The 19,088-nt window shown below is 36.0% G+C and overlaps 1 protein-coding gene across 1 annotated transcript; it reads right to left on the bottom strand.

The window, feature by feature from the left end:
- Nucleotides 1-2,765: 2,765 nt before the first annotated feature.
- Nucleotides 2,766-17,843, bottom strand: LOC122119935 (vomeronasal type-2 receptor 116-like). Its single transcript, XM_042693986.1, has 6 exons — nt 17,728-17,843; nt 10,439-10,727; nt 8,549-9,355; nt 7,145-7,372; nt 6,076-6,199; nt 2,766-3,685 (listed from the first exon to the last, which is right to left on the bottom strand). The coding sequence occupies exons 1-6, from the start codon at nt 17,841-17,843 to the stop codon at nt 2,766-2,768; spliced, it is 2,484 nt and encodes an 827-aa protein (XP_042549920.1).
- Between the last annotated feature and the right edge of the window lie 1,245 nt (nt 17,844-19,088).

The raw sequence follows: 19,088 nt of genomic DNA, 5'->3' as shown, positions 1-19,088 counted from the left end.
CAACTTTCGTCTGGGGGGAGGGGGGGGGGAGGGAGCGTGGAGGGACCTGGCAGATTGGGGGCAGGCGGGGGGTGGATGGGAGGGGATGGGAAGGGGAAACAAAGGAGGAGGCTACAACGCTTGATAAGAAATGTACTCATTATCTTGCCCTTGTAATTGTAACTCCTCTGTACAGTATTTTCACAATAAAAAATAAAATAAAATAAATCAATGGCTTTTCTGTATTCTAACAATGAGAATAGCATGGATTTAATCAGGATAGTTATTCCATTCATAATAGCCTTATAAAAGGAAAATACTTAGGATTTAACTTCACCAAAGAAGTGAAGGTCCTCTATGATGAAAACTTTAAAAACCTGAAGAGAAAATCAAAACAGAACTTAGAAAGTCGCAAAACCTCCCATGCTCCTGGATTAGAAGGATTAACATCGTCTTTTCATTTTCTTATCCAGTCTCTTATATCATAGCTTTCCTTTTCACTGTAGGAGTCTTTACAGATCTTTTCTTAGATAGAGAGTCCTCAGTATTTGTTTTGGGAAGCCACCATTTAATGGTATACATGAAGTTCAGTCTTAATTGACAAAAGGAGATGTTACTTTTCCAACTCTAAGTAGATTGTCTTTAAGTTTTATTTTTTGTATCACTTTAAGGTTTTAATAGAGTGTTTAGTTAAAAATTAATTTCATTATGGTAGTTTTATGTGAGCATATAAAGTCTTTTTTTCTAAATGTCCTATATCCATTACATTTTACTTCCTCTAAAAATTTTAAATCATCCTAATGGTCTTTATTGCTATATTCTGCTCCATTCATATGAAATTTCCAATGTTTGATATAATATATGTAACCTGTTTTAAAGCAACAAAAATCAGATAAAGGATATGAAATTTGATTCTCATTACCACACACACAAGCACAGACACAGACACAAACACACACAACACAGAAAATAGGTAAACCATGACTCAAGGACCAAATCCATCCTGTTTCTTATGAATAAAGTTTTATTGTAACACAAATAAACATAGCACATATGGCTACATTTTCCTTGTTCCCTTTTTACCTATGTTCTTCTACCTATTTATCTATGAATTTTTCCTTTACATACATTTACTTTCTCCTTATGTCCCATTCATCCAATCTTACTTCAACACATCAACCCATCCATGTGTATATTCTTTAATTTCTTCATTTAATAGAAAAATGTGTAAGATTACAGAAATCCTAAGAAAAAATTAGCAAAGGCTACAAAATGCTATGCAAATTCAATGAAACCACATATTCTTCCAATAATTTCACATCATACAATGAGGATTCAGTATTTTACTAAATAATATAAACTCAATTCTATTAATGAAATGCCTTAAATTAACAAAGGATATAGTAAAAAATATATCAGTGAAAACATGAATATTTTGATATCTTGATTACCATACTGAGGAAGTTGAAAATTAATTACATTTTCATTTGTTAAACATTATGCCCTGAACAGAAAAATACAAATATTTTGTCAAATATTGTTATATTGTAAACTAAAATTTTAAATTATGCAGTTATAGTAAATTACATATTCATTTACTTATTAGAAATGTAAAAATAAAAATTGGTTTTAAGTCAAACTGGGGAAGAAAATGTAAGAGACTCTGATTTCCAATAAGAGACAAACAGCTACAAATGGAGTTGTGAGTCAAATGGTAAAGAAGGATTGAATGAAAGAGTTAAAGGACAATATAGGCCCTGACTACACATATGCATAAATGAATTGAATTAATATGAGAAGAAACATGTAACTAACACTAGTAGAGACAAGAAATGAGTGCAACTGAGTCTATTTCACTTAAATATGTGATTTTGTAAAAATTATATGGAATGGACTAGGTCAACCTATTTGAACCAATAAGTGATGCTTTTCTTATCAAATTAGGAGTTTTGAAATATGACAAATAAAAATGTTCATGTTGAACAGATTGTAAGAAAGATGTTATTAAGAGATAATCTTATATAATTAATATTCAAAATTCTTTGTGTCAAACTAATGCATAGTGATGAATCAACCATAAATTATAAATGATATTCCAGGCAAGAAGGGCATTACTATTATGTATAATGGACTTTAATTTTAGGAGAAAGTGCAAAACATATTACACATTGTAATCATCAATAGAGGCTTAATTTTTGTTACATATACATTTCATTCCTAAGTTATATGACAAAAATAGTGTGAAAAGGAAGAGGAAGACAGTGAAGGAGATGGAGTGAATCAAAGAGAAAAAAAAGACTGGGACAGAGAGAAAGGTCCCATAAATGAGACTCAGGATAATTTCAAAAGGTGAATGTGTGAATGGAAATATACAAGTATTGAATAAAACAAACTCTAAGTACAACATTAAAGGATGTAAATTTGTGAAGAAGAAAATATTAATGAAATAGTTTGGAGGGCTCTGCAACATGGTGGTGTGCAGACAGGAAGTTAATAAGCTGTAAAATTTAGAAGAGTTATTGAGAAAAACAAGAGTGAATAGACATTATAAAGAGGAGATAATAGAATTAAGTGGAGATTAAAAAGGAGGAACCAAAAGTACAGAAGCAAAACTCCAGTTTAAATTGTGATCACCATCACTTCTTCACTACCACTGCTAGGAAAATGAACACTAGATCCTTAGTCTTTGAAATATAAATTTTATAATATAAACTATAACAAAAGGCATAATTACTGTAGACTTACATCAGACCTTGTCTATAAGAATCAAACCTATGTGCTTAATCTTAAGAATGTTTGTTTCTACTACTTTCTTTCACCCTGAAGCCATATAAAGAATTTCTATTTGGCACTAACAAGATGGTGTAACACTTTGGAGCAAAAATGCATCCCAGTAGGCCAGCACTGGAGGCCAAGATAGAGAAGACCTCCACAGCCACCATGACCTTCCCCTTGGCACTGTGATAGACAGGCAGGAAGGTGAGCCACACACTGCAGAACACCAGCATGCTGAAGGTCAGGAACTTGGCCTCATTGAAGGTGTCAGGCAGGTTCCTGGCCAGAAAAGCCACAGTGAAGCTGGCCAGGGCCAGGGAGCCCAAGTATGCCAGGACAGAGTAGAAAGCGGTGAGGGAGCCCTTGTTGCACAGGATGATGATATGGCCATGTTCAGAGTGTACATCAGTGTCCACAAAGGGAGGAGAGGTTCCCAGCCAGATTCCACAGAGAGTCACCTGGATGAGGGTGCAGATGGGGATGATGAAGTTAGGAACCCCTGATACCAACAACCACCTCATCCTTCTTCCTGGGGAAGTGGCCTTGAAGGCCAGAACCACAGTCACTGTTTTGGCCAACACTGTGGAAACAGCCACAGTGAACACAACCCCAAATGTGATCTGCTGCAGGATGCATGTGACTTGGTTGGGATGACCAAGAAACAGCAAGGAACAGAGGAAACAGAAGATGAGGGAGATGAGCAAGATGTAGCTGAGAGCCCTGTTATTGGCCTTGACAATGGCAGTGTCTTGGTGTTTCACAAACACCCCAAGAACAGCAGCAGTTAGCATAGAGAAGCAAAGAGCCATACAAGCCAGAGCTATGCCCAAGGGATCTTCAAATGCCAGGAAACTTGCAGTTCTCAAGAAGCACTGGTTCTTCTGTGTGTTGGCATACTGATGATCTGGACACTTCACACATTGCTCCATATCTGCTGAGACATGTACATTACCATTACTTCTTTTTATGAACCTCATTTTCTTCAAGGATTTTAGGAAATTTTTCATGTAAGTGAAATCCTGCGATGTCAGCATTTAGTATCATAAAAGCTTTTTCTGTATTTTTCCCAGGCCATAACCACCTCCTGTTTTTTCTTCTTTATACAGACTTTTGTTATTGCAAGGTAATGTACAGAAAGGTTAGAGTTACAAAAATAAGGTAATAAGTACTTTTCTTGTCAAACATGTTACCCCTTCCCTCATTTTTCTCCTACTTTCCTTCCCCAGAAAATTTCCCCCACAACTTGTCCAGATCATTTCCAACATACTCTCTTGTGCATGTCGCTGTTGTATTGGCTCCCACTTTGTCCTTTGTCTCACCATTCTGTGTTTCCCTTCTCTTCCCTAATTCAGAAAAACATTTCTAGGTTACAAAAATCAAAAACAGTGACAACAGGAGTATACTAAAAGGGAGGAAGTATACAAAAGATGCATGAAATCACATAGCACATTAAAAAACAACAATAAAGAAAGACCTCTTCTACCTGTTTCTTGAAGTACATTTTACTTAGCATCACCTTATATGGTCATATGATTAAAGCTATTGAGCTATTCTGTTTATCTGCTATGATTATCCTAGACATATACTAATAATTGCAAATAATGAATACTATGGAGCCTATGTTTCTTTGAGTCTGGCTTACTTCACTTAATACTTTTTCCAAGTTTTTCCATTTCCTTACAAATGGGGTGATGTTTATGCTTCCATCAGTCTTTTTTACTTAAGAGTGTTTTCACTCAATGACTACCACATGTATTGATATTGGGCTACTCTAACATCTTATTAAATTTTTCTACACGACTCACTCCCATTAACAGTTCTTCAATAATATTTAAATTGTAATTAAGCAGCTTAAGTGTCCCCACATGTTTCTGTAAAACATTAATTTTACCCTATGATACATTATCCTTGATTTCATCTCACTACATTTGACTTGCCTGCTCACCTTTGAAGCTGTGGGCACAGATTAAATTCTCTTGGACATTGTATAGTCATGCTCACTTCTTACACTGAATTTAGCTTACTGGGCCCTTGTCCTATGCCAAGAAGAGTTCTGGGCACTGAGAAATAAACATATGTGAGATCCCTGATTCCTGTGTGCATAAAATATAACTTCTAAGATGAACACTCTTCTTAATAAGACTTAGGTTTAACTTCCGGTTACAGTTTAGACTTTTCCTAATAATTAGTGTTAAGAAAGATTCCTGGTAGCTTTAGTGTGGTCTTGTTTGTAAACATTTGGGTAAAGGCCCAAAAGTGGGCTTGCTGGGTCATAGGGGAGCTCTATGTGGAGTCGTTTCAGGAACCTCCATACTACTTTCCAAAGTGGTTGAACAAGTTTACACTCCCACCAACAATGCAGTAAGGTTCCCAGTTTATTGCAACGTTATTTACTATAGCTAAGATATGGAACCAAGCAAATGCCCCTCAGTAGGTAAATGCATCAAGAAAATATGGTATATATACAAATTGGAATTCTATGCCTCCATCAGAAAGAATGGCATTGCCCCATTTGTTAGGAAATGGAAAGCTTGGGAAAAATTATATTAAGCGAAGTAAGCCAAGCCCAAAGAAACATAGGTCCCATGGTTTCCCTTATTTGCAATATCTAGTATATGTCTGAGTCAAGCAGAAAAAGTCCCATTAGATGATATGAGGAAAATGAATCCTAAGATACGTATTCAAATGTTTTTTTTCTTTCATGTATTTGTTTTAACGTATTTATAAGATTATTTCTTGTTGCTTTGTATGTCCCTCCCCCACAGTATAACCCTGCTTTCATGGTATTTGATATTGGTATATTTTGTGGATGGGAGGGGGTAAACAAGTTGTTTAAATAAGGACACAGGTCGATCCGTTGTAACAATGAGAAGTACAATTTGTCATATTGAAAAAGAACTTTACAACTTTGGTGGGGGGGAGAAGGATTGGGTGGGGGGCAGGGGGAGTCTGGGAAGGGATGGGAAGGGGAAACAAAGGAGGAGGCTACAATGCTTGATAAGAAATGTACTCATTATCCCACCCATCTAATTGTAACCCCTCTGTACAGTATTTTCGCAATAAAAATTTTTTTTAAAAAAAAAGAAGGATTCCTGGGTATAACTTTCTGTGCAATAGCCTGGAAACTATAACTAAATATATAATTCAAAGCCATGATCTATTATATTACAATTAGTAATACCACCACTTATCAGAATTGAGTTATTAACAGGGAGAGGAGCATGAGGTCTGTAATCCTAATACACAACTTTTGCATTGACTTGTTTGGATTGAGGAAAACTAGGAAGAGGTAAAGAATTTCTTCATAAGTCACAGACTCACCTGTACAATTAGCAATCTCATTTTCTGAACAAGGTGTACAATCAAAGCAACAGGCAGCTTTTTCTTCCTGAGGAGATTTTCTGAATCCAGGACCACAACTCTCACTGCAGACAGAGTGAGGAGTCTGAGAAAAGGCAGGAGTGTGCCAGTGACTGTTCAGATTCATATAGAACATTGCAAAAATCCATTGTTTTAAGGAATTGATTTTGAGGATAATAATTTAGGCAGGCAATTGCAACCAATTTATTGAATTCTGTTTTATATTCCGTATTCCATGATTTCCAAAGGCTATGTGCTACAACTTTGATCTAACCTGTGGAATCACTGAAAGGTATGGAATCTTTAAAAGGCTGAAGGTTGTTGTGAGAATGTAATTTAAGTGTACAGCCCTATGGATTTTTCTTGAATTCATGCCATTATATTTTGTAACCTACTAATGTGTGACATGGGAATGAGCAAGTAGGAAACCACTTTATAGGGGTATGTGAACCCCAGGGTCTTCTTATCTTTCTCTTTTTTCCCCAGTGGCCATGACATGAAACTTTCCTCACAGATGCCTTCAATGATTCATCTTAACCAAAGGTGAATAAATAGCAAATCAATTAACCATTAAATAAACCTTTGCAGAAAGCAGCCAAAGAAAACTTTCAACGACATGAATTACATCCTCAGGTTCATTATCACAGTGTTAGATACCTACTGACATAAATCAAATTTACATTCTATGACAATATTCAAAATCAACATGTAGAAACACATTTAACTCTTCTGTATCTGATCCTGGGACATGAACTCAGGCCTTGACACTGGACTTCAGCTATTTTCACTCAAGGATAGCATTCTCCTACCTCAGTCACAACTCTTCTTCCAGGTTTTGGGTAGTTAATTGGAGATTAGCGTCTCACAGAGTTTCCTGTGTGAGCTGACTCTAAGCTATGCTATCCCAATCTCAGCACCATTAGCTGCTAGGATTATAAGAGAAATTTGCTGTCACTGAGACAGGTATAAATTTAAAGGTGACTCTTACTGATGTGTGTCCTTAAAATTATTCGGATTAGATCCAACTCACCCCTGTAGTTCCAATGGCCCACTCTACCATATCTTCAGATAAAGACATTTGATTGCCATGTGGAGCATATGGAGAAAACTTCCCTACTTTCACCTCAAGTGCAAGACCCTCTGGAAAATTCCAAATGTTCAGAATGTCATATTCTGTCTCCAGTTGTCTTTTCTCATCCCAAATCACTTGATCTCTAATACGATTATAAAACTGGATGCTCTTCAGGAAAGTGTGCAGCTAAAAGAGACATTATCTTATAGTGAATTACATCCCGGAGTTAAGACAAAAAAACATGAAGCAAGAAACACTCTGATTGCCTTTAATCTCTGATTTTGAATTCAAAAAGAGTAATGATATACAATGAATTATCTCAGAAGAAAAACCTATGGAGAAATAAAATAATCACTCTGAAAAATAATTGTTACTGGTCACTTAGAAAAAGAGTAGAAAGACTTCTTCCACAGATATCATTTTACTCCATCTTGCCCTAACCATTATTTTATGAATGTTTATAATTTCAGGTTGCTAAATGTTTAATTCCAAAAGTTGAATAAAAATTGGTCTCTCATGAAAAATACGGATAATTCTGTTCATAAGGTCATCCTTTGCTTTGACTGAAGGAAAGTATAGGGAGAAGCTCAATTTGCAGTTTTCAAAATACTAGGTATTAACATGATGAGTTATTATTAACTAAAGGAATTCCTCAGCCAACAGGAGTTGGCTGATGGTTGTAAACTGAGCTATTCGGGTGTCTCAGATAAGAGGATCAGGCTTTGAGGCCAGCCTGTATAGAAAAGTTAGAGAAAACCATGTCTCCAAAAAACAATTCAGAAAAAAAAAAAAAAAAAAACAGAAGAAATGCTGTGTTCAAGTAGTTGAGCACTAGCCTTGAGTACATAGACACTCAGGGACATAGCCCAGATAGTGTGTTCACGTCCCTGCACTGGCCAAACTTAACTTACAGAAATGTGAAATATGTTTTATCTTGTTACTGGCCTGTTGTTTTCTTACCAGCATTTCCACACATGTTACCTTAATTACATGGACACATGAAGAATCACATAAGGTTTTGATAAGCAAATGAAATGTTTAATTTTTAAATGTGAGTCTATATTTGTTCAAATTTGTACTCCTATTAATTTCTGATAAGAGAAAGGAAAAGCAAAACTGTTGAGAAAATTGCTTTAAATAGAGCAATATTAACTAATTTCAACAAGCAAATTAGTATGACATATGAATACAAACATATATTTATATTTGTGTACATAAACACAAGTCATATATATACAAGTCCAGAAACAAGCAGACATACATACAGAAATATTGAATTTCAGACAGTAAGGATCCCTTCTAGAAAGTGCCCTTGCTCATAATGTATACTCATCCATAGACACTCCTCCATAGAAGAATTACCTCTTCTGGGGAAGGGACTCTCTGTTTTCTATTTCCCATTGTTTGAACTTCTCTTTGATGAAGAAACATCTCATGCAGAGCCTGGGCCACAGCATACACAGCATTGTATATATTGTAACTGTCTCCAGACATAGTCATTTCAAAAATATGCACAGGCAACCAATCCAAAGAGGCATCATGAACACAGTTGTCCCATGATATACAGTCAGACTCAGAATCTGAGCAATTAAAAGACAGAAACCACAGCCTTGCAAGAAAAATGTCTTCTGGGTATTTGGAAGGCTTAACTGCCTTGACAAAATCTGTGAATCCAGAAACTTCTACATGATGGTGTGTAAAAATAAGAGGTACATGCAATGAGCCTAGCAAGAAATATTTCCTTTTCATGGTGAAATCCCACTGACAGTTCACAATACAAACTTTGCCATGTATAAAAATTTGCTCAATAAATATCATTAAAGCTATCAGTGAATCATTATCACCATATATGATGAGGACACTTGCTGAAGATAGATTTACCTCATTATGAACTGCCATGAGTTTGAATATATATGACAAGTCTTGCGTTGAGAGCATTAGCTCATAGGCTACACAAACTCTGTTTTTGGCCATCTCTTCTTTCAATTCAGCAAGAATCCAGGCACCATTCTCATCTTGTGAGGTCAATAGTCCCACCCAGTTCCAGCTGAAGTGAAGAAGTAAGGAGACCATGGCAGTGGCTATTGATGAGTCCTTTGGGGCCATCTGATAGAGAGCAGGAAACTTGTTATGGTCACTCAGGGCATGATCAAACGGCCCAAAGGTAAGCTAAAGTAAAAGAAAATTGGACGCTCCATGAATGAGAAGATTTCCATGCATTATAATCTCAATCTTGAATTCTTTTAAGAACCAATTGAAGTAGGTGGAAGGTAGGTTTTGTTTTATTTTTTGAAAAAATTATTTAATTGTTTTTGAAATGTTGCACAACATATCAATTGACTTGTAATTGTCCTGATATTTGTCACTATTTCCATCAACTCTTCCCATCTATATTAACCTGACCCACTCCTAATTCCATTTGCTTACATACCCATAGTACATCATATTGCTTTTTGCCACCCATCCAATCCACATTTCCTTGCATTTTTCCCTTACCATCTACCCCACTCAGACAAGATATGTTTCACCTTTTTGGTGTTCATTTTTATATTGTCAATAGGTCAGAAAAGTTACACCATGGAGTTCACCATTGTGAATATCTTAATTTAGTCAGATTAATCATGTATATATGTAAGGGGCTATATGTGTGTTCCATACTTATTTCATATTACATATTCATATTTTAGACCTAACTTTCACATATTTACCCTTTCTCATTCTGAACCTGATTTACTTTAGTCAATATAATATGTTTTGTGTGCCTGCATGCATGTGTGTGTGTGTGTGTGTGTGTGTGTGTATGAATGCCAGAGGCACAAACACATGGCTTTTTGCACTTCCTTGGTAATTTACCTCAAGACTTGTGTTGACCAATGGACTCATGCATTCACTTGTGCCCTTTGATATTTAATTTGAGATACATGTTTCCTTATTAGTTAGGATTACTGCTGTGAGCAATCAGTACCCTCTCAATATATCTTCACACTGCTATACCATTTTCCATTTCCTGATGTATTAAAGAAAATTATTGATAAGTCTCAAAACAATAAATTATTCATTTGTCAGCTCAAATCTTCTATATCTTTTTCCAAAGTATGAAAATATATATTTCCAAATATCTTTGAATAAATACTCTGATATCACAAAACTTGATGGGTTCATAAATAGAATATCTTCCTATCATTCTCTTCTAACATCGGAAATGCCACAAAATTAGACATTATTATATCCTTCCACAATTTGCACCCTCACCTGTGGAAATCTGTAGAGTCCTAATAATGTCCCAATCTGGTCAGATGTTATTCCTGATGGTCCTGTAAGTACTGCTATAGACCTGCTGTCTCTCATGCAGGAGTAGTTTGGAATCTTGTATTTCCCAAAGAGACAAGTGAAAGGATTCTTAAACATTGTCCAAGTTCTGAATTCAACATCATAAATATCAAATCCCAAAGTCATGTTATGTAAAAGATCAGGATTTTTGTTGATCTCCTCAATAGCAAAAGCCAAGGCCAAAACACGCTGATAGTTCTTGAAGATAAACCTGCATAATGAGCAAATAATTTGAGGAGGAATATTCCAAAACTTAAGACTATGATACATTAAAATGCTTGCTTCGTTGTCAAAGAATATGTTAAAATATTACCTCAATTAGAATGGAATGTGAATGTAGTGTTTTATGCTTGTATAAAGATCTAGGTAAAGTGGGCTAGGAAGCTGGCTCAGTGATAGAGTGCTTGCCTTGGGTTCAATTCCTCACTTCCACGTAAACAGAAAAAGCTGGATGTGACACTGTGGCTCAAGTGGTAGAGTGCTAGCCTTGAGCTGAAGAGCTCAGGGACAGTACTCATGGCCAGAGTTCAAGATCCATGACCGGAAAAAAAAAAGATCTAGATAATGACATGAAGGGCATTTCTCATGAATGAGCTTCAGATACTTATTTAAATTGAGGAAGAGCTTGTTTTGCCCTTTACCACATGCACTACAGGGAAAGGCTGTTGTCTTGGATTGGATTTTTATCAAACAGCATATGTTTGTTGTGTTGCATTTACATTAGGGCAACTGGCTGTAACTGTATGGAAAATAATTTTTGTGTTTTCAGTCACCCAGTTTGTTATGTGTTTAGAGGCATGTCAGGATAACTAAGGAATATTTAATTTAACTGCAATATGCAGAAGCAAAATGTTATTTATGAATGATTGTATGATGAATGGTCTGCTCACAGACCAACATACTGAATAGCTCTTACTAATAACAACCAGAAAAAGAACTGAACTATTGGGGGCAAGGATTTTATTTTTATTTATCTAACACAATGAAAAGGATTCATCCAATTTCAAGGAACTCATTTTGGAGACAAGAAATCATGACATGAGTATTGAGAAGAGGATTATAGGTAAGCTTTGTATAGATACCCCAGTTCCAAGGCATCCAAGGTAAAATGCATTGATCACTACTCTTTTCCATATATATTTAGATTGAGATATTTGTAAAGGAAGCAATAGAGCAAAATAGAAAGAATCGAAGAACTTTTCCTTCTTTCATTTTTTGTCTATGTGCAACAAGGATTTGTGTGAATGTCTGTTTGTGTTTGTGTGTATTTACATGCAAGCTGAGATTGCATGGGCATATTCTCATATTCTAAAGAATCTAATATAATGAAATCAACTGGTATTGTTTAAAAGGAAACAATGAAGGCATATTGGAAATACTATACGAAGGGAAAGGACCAACTTGTTCAATCTGTACTATATGTATATGTGAAATGATCACAATCAAAATCTGTCATATTCAAAATGTTCTAAACAGAAGAAAATAGTAAGCTTTTGGAAAATTTAATTGAACATACACATATGGAAGAATAAAATATAGGAATGAAGATGTGGGAAAAATTTGTCAAAAGTTTATGAGAGTATTTTCTCAACTAACAAAGTAACATTCCTAAAGAGGAAATGATTATCAAATTTTGTTCATGGCATCTACAGCAAGCTGTCTTAGCCTGAGGCTCCCACAACTGAAATACATATACAGGGATAATTCTCTAAAGTATAACGAAAATGAGACTCATATTCATATCGGTGTGCACCAATTTCTATAATAGCTTAGTAGAGTCCATATAAGTCAACAAAACATGGCAAGAGCTCTTTACAGTACTGAAGACAAAAAATTTAAATTGTCCAACAAGAGTATTGCACCTAGTAATGCTAACCTGTAGAAATGGAGGAAGGATAAAAATGTTCCCAGAAAAGCACAGTTAATAGAATGAATCTGCATTAAACCCTTCCTACATGAAATACTAAAGTAAGTTTTTCAGACCACAAAACAGAAACATTAATGAACAAGAAAGATATACAAGAATATATACCCTGTTTCCTGTGAACACAATAAAACTTGATTAGATGAGCCTCACATACACCTAGAGAACACTTCACAAAATGTCTGAATAAACCATCTCTCACCCACATATTGAGCATTCTACAGGAGAGATCGTGGGATAAGAAACAAAACAGCCAGATATAAAAAGTATGGAAATAGCTGGCTGCCAGGGGCTTAATCCTAGCTATTCATGGGGCTGAAATCTGAGGATCATGGTTCAAAGCCAGCCCCTTCAGGAAAGTCCATGAGACACTTATCTCCACTTAACCACCAGAAAACAGGAAGTGGCAATGTGGCTCAAGTAATAGAGCACTGTCCTTAAGATAAAGAATGCAGGAACAGTGCCCAACCCCAGAGTACAAGCACCATGCCCTACCAAAAATCAAATAAATAAGTAAATAAATAAGTAAATAAATAAATAAATGTCATTTAAAATACATTGAAATAAGCCAGGCCCAAAGAAACAGCATCCTGTGGTTTCCCTTATATATAACAACTAGTATGTTTTTATGACAAGGCCAAAGCCATGTACATATGATCATATTAGATGATGTTAAGTAAAATGAACCCCAAAATAGGGACACAAATATATTTTTTCTTTCTAGCTATTGTTTCTCATGTATTTATAATGTACCATGTTATTTTTTTTATTTTTATTTTTTGTGAACATACTTTACAAAGGGGATACAATTACATGGGCAAGATAATGAGTACATTTCTTATCAAGCATTGAGCATCCTCCTTTGTTTACCCTTCACATGATTTTTTTTTGTTTCTTTGTATGTTCCTCTCATACAGTATAACCGCTATTTTCACTGTATTTGATGTTGGTGCCCTGCATCTTATATATACACTTCTCTAATTTGGGGAGGTAAGGGAAAAAACAAAATGCTTACATAAGGATACAGGTTGACCCATTGTAACAAGGAGATGTACAAAACTATGTTGAAAACGAACTTTTGTGGGACATACCTGTGGAGTGGGAGGGAAGGGTTGGTAGTGGGAAAACAAAGGAGGAAGTAACAATACTCAATAGGAAATGTACTCATTACATTGGTCAAACTGTAACCCCTCTGTACAACACTTTTCCAATAAAAAACACACAAAATATTATTTAAAATACATTGAGCACATGTGCAAACCCCACTGTGGTAAGGCTAGAAATTAAAAAGCAAAACAACAAAAATATTCCCATAATATTGAAATGAGTTCTTCTTAAACCAGAAATAAAGCCTTTAATTTTATTAAAATTTAATTTACTTAAAAGTATTCAATTGAATTAAATGATTAATACATGATTAAATGACTTGACTTTCAAGACAAATTGAAGAAGTATACCAATCTTTGGAACAAATAAAAATGAAAACAGAATATCAGAATCTATACATATATAAATACTGAAATGAAATGAAACTATCACAACCTTTGCTGAAGTCTGGAGTTCAAATGTTGTACTAAAGAACCTGTGCTACATCTCAAGCCACTAGAAAAACAAACCCAAAATTAGTAGAAAGAATGAAATAATCAAGTAAAAGAAAAAGAATTAGAGACTACCAAAAATAGCAACAATCAATAAAGGAAAAGGAGGATTTACAAGAACATGAACCATAATGGGGGAAAAAAATCATGAACCATAATAGGGAAAGCAACAAAATTACACATGTGAATCCATACCTCTCATTATTTTGTATGCCAGAAGCAATATGGTGAAAATAGCTGTACTACTGAAAAACTATCTATAGAACCTTCAGTACAGCCTACATCAAAATTCCTATCACTTCCTTTACAGTAAATGAAAACTGAATTTTCTGAACAAGGAAATTCTCCAGGACCCAGACATATTTTAAGACACAAGAACAACACAAAAGCATCTCATGCCTGTTGTTTATTCCTCCTGCACAAATTGGGGTGGGGGTAAGGGGTGGGAGATGGAAGGGGATGGGAAGGGGAAACAAAGGAAGAGGCAACATTGCTTGATAAGAAATGAACACATTACCTTACCCATATAATTGTAACACCTCTGTACGATGTTTTCACAATTTAAAAAATGACACAAAATATAAAAACAGATACATGTATCAAAGAAATATTAGACCATAAAGTACTTGCAAACAATAGATATGTGATTCTTGGAGAAGATGTCAGATAACACATGGTTCAAACATGACACACTTAGCAAGCAGTGGCATTGTGAAACTGGGCATGCATGTGTGAAACACTCAATCTAGACCATATGTATTTTAATCTCAGAATAGATTATTTCTTAATAGAGACTTCAACTTTGGAAGTAATAGTGAAAATAAAGGGAAATATAAAAACACAGATAACTTAAACAAATTTCAATAGCTCATAAAAGAAGTGGCATAATTATTCTCTGGGTTTGATTAAATGGCAGAATCCTTTGTCTCACTTACAAGGCCAAAACTTGTACCCCAAGCACTGGAAATGTAAATTAACTGTGCTTGTATCCAATTAAAAATCTTCAGTACAGTGAAAGAAATGGCAGGAAAGACAAATGAACAGTGAAAAATCTTGCCACCTATATATCTCACAGAGGATGAATAATGTAGTGGAAAACAGTTCTAAAATTAAATATTGAATTGGAAAAATCCTGTGAATACATAAAAAAACACTTAAAAGTTAGAAATAGAAAATCACAACAGAAAAATGATGCTCAATAATTTGGTTTTTCAGGGCACCCATTAGTTATTTATTAGCCCAGAGAAAAATTAAAGTTAGTGTAATGGTACATAAAAATTGAAGTTTAGAGATTCTTCAAGAAATTAAGTGTATTTCTACTGGTGGCTTAGACCTGCAATCCAAGCTAATCAAGAGGAAAGGATCCTGAGTCAAAAGGAGCTGTCACAGAAAAGACCATGGCACATTTATCTCCAGTCAATCAGCAGAAAGTTTTAAGTAGGGGGTATAGTAGCAAAGTACCAGCTTTGAGATAAAAATGTATGCAAAATTCCAAAGTAAGCCAATTATCAATGGCTTATTCCTAGCTACCCCAGAAAAGTGAAAATGAGTAGAAGAAATTAGAGATATAAGAGAAAGAACTGATATGTGACACGATATAGAAATGGCTATAAAAAGCCTGCGTGGTGAGTCATTCCTGTAATCATAGCTTCTCAGGAGGTGAGATCTGAGCATCGCGGTTCAAAGACATCCCAGGCAGGAAAGGCTTTATCTCCAATAAACAACTCATACAACCAGATGTGGCACTGTGGCTCAAGTAGTAGGGATGCTAGCCTGAGCTGATGAGCTGAGGGACAGCACCCAGGCCCAGTGTTCAAGCCCCATGACCAAACCAAAACCAAAAACATAACAAAACAAAAAACATAAAGAAATGGTTCTAAAACAGTGAATGAATAAAATCAAAGTATAGAACTACAATATGAACTAGGTACTTGGCACAAGCACCATATTGTATCAAATTGGCAAACATGCTAACATCAGTGGACATAGAGGAGTCAAATCTCACACCTATTGATGTCTAATTACAGTGCTCTATTTACCTATGAGGAGACATAGTCAATAAATATTTCAATCTGTAGTCAGTAGCATGCATAAAATTTTACTAACCCAAACCAGATTTTACTTTGTAGTTGGGAATAGAAAACATGCATAAAATTTTACTAACCCAAACCAGATTTTACTTTGTAGTTGGGAATAGAAAAGAAACATCCAATTTCTGAATACATGATTCTCAACATATCTCTATTAAGAGCTTAACAAAAATATTCACGTATATATTGGGAAGTTAAAAGAATAAAAATCAACTAAACATGGGTATATAGTGTGGAATATAAAGAATAAGGGAAGTTAGACAGTAGCGCCTCACACCTTCATTCTGAACTACTCATGAGGCTGAGACCTAAGGATCATGGTTTCAAGGCAGCCTGGGAAGGGAGGGCTGAGTCTCTTATCTCCATTTAACCACCAAAAATGCCAGAAGTGAAGCTGTGGCTCAAGGGCTAGAGCACTAGACTTCAGCAAAAATGGAACAGCCCACAAGCCCTAATATCCCAGGACCAATATGAAAGTGAGAAAGATAAACATATCAGGGACATATAAAATGAAGCCATGAATTTTCTATAGCACAGAAGGGAGTAATTCCTATCCTGGTATCTTTGCTCTCAATTGTGGGCAGCTGCATCTGGCTATAGTTGTTATACCAGCACTTAAAAAGCAGTGCCAATGATGGAGACAAAGACATTTTCTTTTGAAATAGGAATCAGATAATTTGCTAGAATTTCTTGAACTTCTCTGCAGTCATTTTTCTTTAATTTGATCTTTATTATAGCCACTTATTAGTGAGAGACTTTTACAGTCGAGGTTTCAAGAATATGCCTGTGCACAAGGAAAGAAGAATTCATCTTGGTTAGGTAAATTCCCCAATGAGGAATCTTTCATAACACTGAGCTGCCTGGTAACCTATCTGACAGGAAACAATGACACAAGGCTTAATTTGGAACAGTAATTCCTTGTGTACACTAGCAATGTGTATGTATGTGACTCTGTGTGTGTGTGTGCACATGCCTGTGTGCACACCAGTTCTAGACCATTAAATCAGTGCCTGGGCTCTGTTCTTGAGCTTTTTGGCTCAAGGCTAACATACTGCCACTTGAACCACAACTTCATTTTCAGCATTTGGCTGGTTAATTGGAGATAAAAGTCTCACAGATTTTCTTGCCTGGGCTTGCTTAAAACCACCATCCTCAGATATCAGCTCCATGACTAGTAAGGATTACAGGCATGAGCCACCATAAGAAATTTTATCAACATTCTCAATATATAGGTGTTACTAAAGAAAAGTTCTCAGATGTCTGGTTTAGAAAATGAAGTGGAAGCCTTTCAATACAGAACTCAGGACAGTGACTCAATTTTATTGTAGTAACATCACCTCATTTTCCACAGCTGAAATTGAGGAGATACAGGCATGCTGCAAAGAGAAGTTACATGGAGGGAAATAGAATCCTCTCCTGCTAACAGACAGAAAATCACTCAACAGTACATATAAGACAAAATAATGAAACTGAGCTGCTACAGATGCAATAGTAATGGAGGTCAGTGTAGAGGAGACAGAGATCATTGATGTGTGCACCCACAGCACCAGTCAAACATCCTCAGAACTGTAAATGAAAATAAAATATGAAACTACTCACATCTTGTTCTCTTCTTGCCTGGAAGCATGGCTGTTACTGTGATCTATTCCCAAAGTGTTCAGAGGGAAAAATCCAGTGATCATCACATCTCCATCCATGTGTGCTCGGTGCTTCATGGTAGAAAAGCAACTAGTGCCAGCCAAGGACCTGACAGGGAGGGGAAGATGGAGAAGAAAGAGTGTGAAAGTCAAAGGGCACATCCCTGAAGCCTCTGCCAAGCAGAAATGCTGGTGGGAAGTGAGGCCCACAATTTCAGTTATATGTATTGGCATATTTTTGTATATGTGCATATGTCTTTTTATTGACAGAGATCTATAATGTAGCTCACCTCTAATGAAAGCCTCATGTGAGTCCCCAGAAGTAATGTGCAAGACTATTCCCAGGGGCTCTGCATTTGTAGCCTTGCATCAGGAAGAAAAACATATGTAAGAAAACATGTTTGGAAATTTGCCTTCTTCACAGCAGGTGCTGTAATTTTATCCAACACCACAGATAGTGAGGCCCCAGAGATGGAATTATCTTGGTTGTAGTTTGTCCAAAGTCTGTCTAGAAACTACTTGCATGAAAGTCATTTGGGATGATGCAACTGGATTGCATGAGGTGATATCATGTCACGTGGATGGTGAAATGGCCAGAAAGTCTATGCCTGCGAGTTGCCAACTAAAATTATAAGGGCATTGTACTTAGAGGGTTGATCCACATACACCATATCCAGGCAAACATGCTCTCTTTGCAAATGATATCTCATAGTTTCAACGCTATAGGACTGCCCTGGAACTCTTATTTCCTCAAACTCCACCTCTAAAAGAGCTAGAATCATAGATAGCTGCAACCCCACCGAGGCAAGACATCCCAGAAACACTTTTTCCCAGCCTTGGTTCAGAGAAGAATCTTCATATTCTCAACTGTAATGCAGAAAGGTTTACACCAGCCGAAAGTTTTTGATGAAGAAAGACCCCCCTGTACCCACCTGTCTGTCATAGCCTCCAAAGATGTCTAAGAGAAATTCAAGTTGAGGAATCAAAATCCTCTATCAGTCTTGAAAACCAGAGGATTTAGAAGAAAGAATCAGAGAAGAAAAGAGAACAGGAAGCAACTCCCATTTCTAGGGGTAAGGATGAATATCACTGAAATGCCCAATTTACAAAGAAACTCACAGATACCTTTGCCTTCAAAATTCCAATGTTGTCCTTGACAAAAAAAGTCTCTTCAAATTTATTTGGATTCATGCAATGTAAGAACAAATCCGCAAGGGAAAAAGCACAATTTTGGAAATATGGCAGACCTGATTTCAAACTCCACTACACAACTACTGAAGTAAAGTCACATTGACAGTGGTGCCAAAAACATCTGGAAACCAG

The sequence above is a fragment of the Dipodomys spectabilis genome, unplaced genomic scaffold (genome assembly GCF_019054845.1).
Source record: "Dipodomys spectabilis isolate Male_0828 unplaced genomic scaffold, ASM1905484v1 ptg000173l, whole genome shotgun sequence".
Taxonomy (NCBI): domain Eukaryota; kingdom Metazoa; phylum Chordata; class Mammalia; order Rodentia; family Heteromyidae; genus Dipodomys; species Dipodomys spectabilis.
This window is presented reverse-complemented; position numbering and strand designations above follow the sequence as displayed.

Coding starts and splice junctions, on each gene's coding strand:
- LOC122119935 (XM_042693986.1), bottom strand. CDS start 17,843: ATGAAGCACCGAGCACACATGGATGGAGATGTGATGATCACTGGATTT. Junction 10,728..17,727: donor AGGCAAGAAGAGAACAAGAT/GTGAGTAGTTTC, acceptor CTCATTATGCAG/GTTTATCTTCAAGAACTATC. Junction 6,200..7,144: donor GGGCCATTGGAACTACAGGG/GTGAGTTGGATC, acceptor GCCTTTTCTCAG/ACTCCTCACTCTGTCTGCAG.